The sequence below is a fragment of the Leuciscus leuciscus genome (assembly GCF_965113295.1).
Source record: "Leuciscus leuciscus genome assembly, chromosome: 11".
Classification (NCBI taxonomy): domain Eukaryota; kingdom Metazoa; phylum Chordata; class Actinopteri; order Cypriniformes; family Leuciscidae; genus Leuciscus; species Leuciscus leuciscus.
In genome coordinates, this window is record NC_138735.1 from 32,831,875 (window position 1) to 32,838,982 (window position 7,108).

The 7,108-nt window shown below is 43.4% G+C and overlaps 1 protein-coding gene across 1 annotated transcript in view; it reads right to left on the reverse strand.

Annotated features, from left to right (window-relative positions):
* Positions 1-7,108, reverse strand: part of sspo (SCO-spondin) — a gene marked incomplete at its 5' end in the record, with an annotated part of 155,039 nt that overhangs the window by 56,346 nt on the left and 91,585 nt on the right. Inside the window, 1 exon segment of the mRNA XM_082183265.1 lies at positions 5,019-5,189. Within this exon segment, the coding sequence (XP_082039391.1) occupies positions 5,019-5,189 (171 nt within the window).

Here is a 7,108-nt window from a genome sequence, read left to right on the forward strand (position 1 = left end):
ACATGAGCACACTAGTGTTACTATACACATGAGCACACTAGTGTTACTATGAGCACGCTAGTGTTACTATACACATGAGCACACTAGTGTTACTATACACATGAGCACACTAGTGTTACTATACACATGAGCACTCTAGTGTTACTATACACATGAGCACACTAGTGTTACTATACACATGAGCACTCTAGTGTTACTATACACATGAGCACACTAGTGTTACTATGAGCACGCTAGTGTTACTATACACATGAGCACGCTAGTGTTACTATACACATGAGCACACTAGTGTTACTATGAGCACGCTAGTGTCACTATACACATGAGCACACTAGTGTTACTATACACATGAGCACACTAGTGTTACTATACACATGAGCACTCTAGTGTTACTATACACATGAGCACACTAGTGTTACTATACACATGAGCACACTAGTGTTACTATACACATGAGCACTCTAGTGTTACTATACACATGAGCACACTAGTGTTACTATGAGCACGCTAGTGTTACTATACACATGAGCACGCTAGTGTTACTATACACATGAGCACACTAGTGTTACTATACACATGAGCACGCTGGTGTTACTATACACATGAGCACACTAGTGTTACTATACACATGAGCACGCTAGTGTTACTATACACATGAGCACGCTAGTGTTACTATACACATGAGCACGCTAGTGTTACTATGAGCACGCTAGTGTTACTATGAGCACGCTAGTGTTACTATACACATGAGCACACTAGTGTTACTATACACATGAGCACACTAGTGTTACTATGAGCACGCTAGTGTTACTATACACATGAGCACGCTAGTGTTACTATACACATGAGCACGCTAGTGTTACTATACACATGAGCACTCTAGTGTTACTATACACATGAGCACACTAGTGTTACTATACACATGAGCACACTAGTGTTACTATACACATGAGCACACTAGTGTTACTATACACGAGCACTCTAGTGTTACTATACACATGAGCACACTAGTGTTACTATAAGCACGCTAGTGTTACTATACACATGAGCACGCTAGTGTTACTATGAGCACGCTAGTGTTACTATACACATGAGCACACTAGTGTTACTATACACATGAGCACACTAGTGTTACTATACACATGAGCACACTAGTGTTACTATACACATGAGCACTCTAGTGTTACTATACACATGAGCACGCTAGTGTTACTATGAGCACGCTAGTGTTACTATACACATGAGCACACTAGTGTTACTATACACATGAGCACACTAGTGTTACTATGAGCACGCTAGTGTCACTATACACATGAGCACGCTAGTGTTACTATACACATGAGCACGCTAGTGTTACTATACACATGAGCACGCTAGTGTTACTATACACATGAGCACGCTAGTGTTACTATACACATGAGCACACTAGTGTCACTATACACATGAGCACTCTAGTGTCACTATACACATGAGCACGCTAGTGTTACTATACACATGAGCACGCTAGTGTTACTATACACATGAGCACGCTAGTGTTACTATACACATGAGCACGCTAGTGTTACTATACACATGAGCACACTAGTGTCACTATACACATGAGCACACTAGTGTCACTATACACATGAGCACTCTAGTGTCACTATAAACATGAGCACGCTAGTGTCACTATACACATGAGCACGCTAGTGTCACTATAAACATGAGCACGCTAGTGTCACTATAAACATGAGCACGCTAGTGTCACTATACACATGAGCACGCTAGTGTCACTATACACATGAGCACGCTAGTGTCACTATACACATGAGCACGCTAGTGTCACTATACACATGAGCACTCTAGTGTCACTATACACATGAGCTAGTCCTCACTCTAGTGCACACTCTAGTGTCACTATACACATGAGCACGCTAGTGTTACTATACACATGAGCACTCTAGTGTCACTATACACATGAGCTAGTCCTCACTCTAGTGCACACTCTAGTGTTAATATACACATGAGCACGCTAGTGTCACTATACACATGAACACGCTAGTGTCACTATACACATGAACACGCTAGTGTCACTATACACATGAGCACGCTAGTGTCACTATACACATGAGCACTGTTCGCCATAGGTTCGTGCAGTTGCCGCAGCACAGCCAATCATCTCGCTCAGACGAGCTATGATGCTCTCGCTGTGCAGCTGCAATACGCTGATTTCACGCAGCCGTTATTTTGAAATCGAAAGCGAGGCTCCGGTGGGAAGAAAACCGGAAGTGTCGCCTTTAATCACAGGAGAGTCGTGAATGCGATGGCGTATTGTTGTGTTTAATGATGTTGTGTCAATTCTAAAAATTTACAAACATTTCTTTCATACTTTAGACTATATACAGTGAAATTCATTTATAAATAAAATATTTTTTTTATATATAATTCAGAATGTAAAAAACAAAGCAGGAATGAACTATATACATATCCTATATTGGATATTAACATCCAATTGTGTAAATCGCGGCAGCAGCTTCAGGTTGGTAATCCAAGGCATTGTTGTTTATCTTTACTTCCGGGGTTCTTCCCACCGGAGCCTCACTTTCGATTTCAAAATGGCGGCTGCGTGAAATCAGCGTATGCGTTTTAAAATAAAGGCTTCAATATTCTCGAGAAAAGGAGTTTTACCTATTACAGGCATGCCGAGCTGACGTGACATATGTGGCGTGGCAGCATCGACGATTCCATTTTTTTATTCGATAATCGAGATTGAGCATTAATTTCGATCGATTTCGATTTAAAATCGAAATCGTGACACCCTTAGTCACTATACACATGAACACGCTAGTGTCACTATACACATGAGCACACTAGTGTCACTATACACATGAGCACGCTAGTGTCACTATACACATGAGCACACTAGTGTCACTATACACATGAGCACGCTAGTGTCACTATACACACGAGCACGCTAGTGTCACTATACACATGAGCACGCTAGCGTCACTATACACATGAGCACGCTAGCGTCACTATACACACGAGCACGCTAGTGTCACTGTACACATGAGCATGCTAGTGTCACTAGCCGCATTGCCATTACAGATTTGCGCAAAACGTTTGCTATATTTTCTAAATGTCGATAAAAAACTATTGCGAAATGACAGTGTTTCCAATTACTGATGTTAAGCGACTAAAACGTCATTTTTTTCTCTCGCGATAAGTCATTCCAAAAATCATGGCGATGGATATCGTTAGGTTTATGTACAGGGCCTGAAGTTAACTTTTTTGACCACCAGCCACTGTGGCAGGTGGATTTAAAAATTCACCTGCCACAGTAACTTTTTACCAGCCAGTTTTTTTTTTTTTTTTTTTTTTTCATAAAGGTGAAAAATAGAAATCACACAAACATTGTTCTTTAACTTGTAAGAATACACATTTAAGTGCTGCATCTTTTTATTCATTGATTTGCTGTGTCACAGACATAGTCATATGTCATATTCACTGACTGCTGCTAATCTGAATCCACAAAAAAGGAGCAGATGCACTCCTCTTCCTCCACTGCTGCTGCATCTTCATGAGGTCTGGTCTCCTTGACATGTCCCCACCCCCACCAGAACTGGGGCCCCCCACACCCAAGACAAAAATGGTTTGGCCACTGATCAAAATTTGATATTGTCATTTAATTTGAAGTTCAGTACGCTCAAAATGTCCGGTCAGCACAAGTCCGGTGCTCAGAAGAGGAAAGAAAAGAGAAGAAGAAAATAGAGGTTTTCTAAACAAAAAAAACAAAAAAACAAACAAACAAAAAAAGCGGTGACGGTGAAGCTGGAACTAGTAAAGTCAACGTAAAGCAAGGTAAGAAACAGCGCAGCAAACGCTTACGAGCATTGTCAGGAGTTTTCCTGCATTTACATTTTTTGGGCGGCCGAAGATTTTTGTCCCGCCAAAGCCGTCTCGATTTTTGTCCCGCCAAAGCCTTATTTGATCGGTAAACGGTAATTGATGTAGAATAGAATGACTGCTGCGCCTGACAGGGCGATAACGAGCAGAGAGAGCCCCGGCCGCGCGCGCGCACTCTCACGTCTTCAAACAACACCTCGAGCGCTGTCTTGCGCTCTCTCACTCGCGCATATTCATCAAAGTCAATTGAACCGTTAAGCAGAACTAAATTAATATTAATATTACTGGTAAAGTTACCGGGTACCGGACATTTTCTCACTGGTTCCCAACTCAACATACACACGCAACGCACACACATCTGTGTAACTGTCATTGTACCATAACCAACGTCAGCTTTGCTTTATCTCATCTCATCCCATCTCACCAACAGTTTAATACTGTTACTCGCACATCCAAAACATCGTATTTTACGTTGCGACTTAAAAAATAAAAAAATAAAAAAACAGACGCAAAAAAACCCAACAACTAATGAATCACTCAATTCTCATTGGCTACCCGCCAATGTGGCAGGTAGATTGACAGTTTTACCCGCCAATTGCAAAATTCACCCGCATTTGGCGCGTGGTCGGGTGTTAATTTCAGGCCCTGTTTATGTATATCTCAGCTACTGCACTAGCCATTATTGTTAATGGAGTCGTATGTGTGTTATCAAGCATTAATGTCAAGGAAAGACCCTTATACTGTGAGCGGCTCATGTGAGGAGTTTCTGGGTGTTTCTCACTCATATCTGCTTTCAGCTCTTGATAAATTGTGGCATTTCTTTGTGGTTTAGAATCCAGTATTCCCGTGATTCTTTTGCCTTTTATGAGTTTAATGAAGAACTCTGTCTCGTCTTCTGTCCAAACATGCCGTGTCGTCTACATCAGGTGACCTGAACATGCCCCAAAACTGTATCCATTGCAGTTATCTTTTTCGAATTGCCTGAAAAACACCTCATGAGTTTTTGCAACGTGTTTCCATTGGACATATTTTCAATTCGCAATTTAAATTTGCATAATTTGAAGGGTAATGGAAACGCGGCTGGTATATGATAAAACAGGAGTGTGTAAGGAACATTAATGAATTATGCTGACCTGAACAGACGGTGACGTTATCATGGCATCCGCGGGTCTGACGACTCTCTCCGAGACACGACAGACCACCGAACCGAGCCGGAGGACTGTTACACACCCTGAGCCGGACAGACACACCGACACACACGTCACAGTCCGACCAGGAGCTCCAGGAGCCCCAGGAGCCGTGGACTACACACATATACACACACACACACACACACACACACACACACACACACACACACACACACACACACAGAGAAAGAGAGATCGGGGATGTTTAACACTCTAACATTTGTAATCATACAGAAGAGTAAGACATCATCTGAAACCATAAAGGCTCAACTTTTATTTGTGTACACTCTCAATAACAAGATGTTGTGCTTTTAAGAAAACACACACAGGATGGGAGGGATTGATCACATAATCATAATCAAAGTCATAATCATAATAAACTAAATTATGAGGATTGTACAAATATAAATAAAAAAGCAGGATTAATCTCGTGATTGTCAGATGTGGGAATTTGTCCCTAAATACATATTTTTTTATATCAAAATGTAATGTTGCATCAAAAAATTTTCATCTACTGCTGATTATATAGTTTAAAAGTTAACCAAAATAAAAAATTATATAAACAAACAATTATGGTAAAATTTTCTATGAAGCACATGCTTACAATGAATTATAGCCCCATTTATACTTATTTATAAGTTAGTATTACTATTCTATAAAAATATATTTATAAAGACTCATTAAGACCTGTACTGCATTATAAGAACAGTTATAGTTACATTTATATTATATATTGTGTCGTGTGTGTGTTCTGTGTGTGTTACCGGGGCAGAAGGACACGGATGGGCATGTGGTGTGTGTTCTGTGTGTGTTACCGGGGCAGAAGGACACGGATGGGCATGTGGTGTGTGTTCTGTGTGTGTTACCGGGGCAGAAGGACACGGATGGGCATGTGGTGTGTGTTCTGTGTGTCTTACCGGGGCAGAAGGACACGGATGGGCATGTGGTGTGTGTTCTGTGTGTGTTACCGGGGCAGAAGGACACGGATGGGCATGTGGTGTGTGTTCTGTGTGTCTTACCGGGGCAGAAGGACACGGATGGGCATGTGGTGTGTGTTCTGTGTGTCTTACCGGGGCAGAAGGACACAGATGGGCATGTGGTGTGTGTTCTGTGTGTGTTACCGGGGCAGAAGGACACGGATGGGCATGTGGTGTGTGTTCTGTGTGTGTTACCGGGGCAGAAGGACACGGATGGGCATGTGGTGTGTGTTCTGTGTGTGTTACCGGGGCAGAAGGACACGGATGGGCATGTGGTGTGTGTTCTGTGTGTGTTACCGGGGCAGAAGGACACAGATGGGCATGTGGTGTGTGTTCTGTGTGTCTTACCGGGGCAGAAGGACACAGATGGGCATGTGGTGTGTGTTCTGTGTGTGTTACCGGGGCAGAAGGACACGGATGGGCATGTGGTGTGTGTTCTGTGTGTGTTACCGGGGCAGAAGGACACGGATGGGCATGTGGTGTGTGTTCTGTGTGTCTTACCGGGGCAGAAGGACACAGATGGGCATGTGGTGTGTGTTCTGTGTGTCTTACCGGGGCAGAAGGACACGGATGGGCATGTGGTGTGTGTTCTGTGTGTGTTACCGGGGCAGAAGGACACGGATGGGCATGTGGTGTGTGTTCTGTGTGTGTTACCGGGGCAGAAGGACACGGATGGGCATGTGGTGTGTGTTCTGTGTGTGTTACCGGGGCAGAAGGACACAGATGGGCATGTGGTGTGTGTTCTGTGTGTGTTACCGGGGCAGAAGGACACGGATGGGCATGTGGTGTGTGTTCTGTGTGTGTTACCGGGGCAGAAGGACACGGATGGGCATGTGGTGTGTGTTCTGTGTGTCTTACCGGGGCAGAAGGACACAGATGGGCATGTGGTGTGTGTTCTGTGTGTCTTACCGGGGCAGAAGGACACGGATGGGCATGTGGTGTGTGTTCTGTGTGTGTTACCGGGGCAGAAGGACACGGATGGGCATGTGGTGTGTGTTCTGTGTGTGTTACCGGGGCAGAAGGACACGGATGGGCATGTGGTGTGTGTTCTGTGTG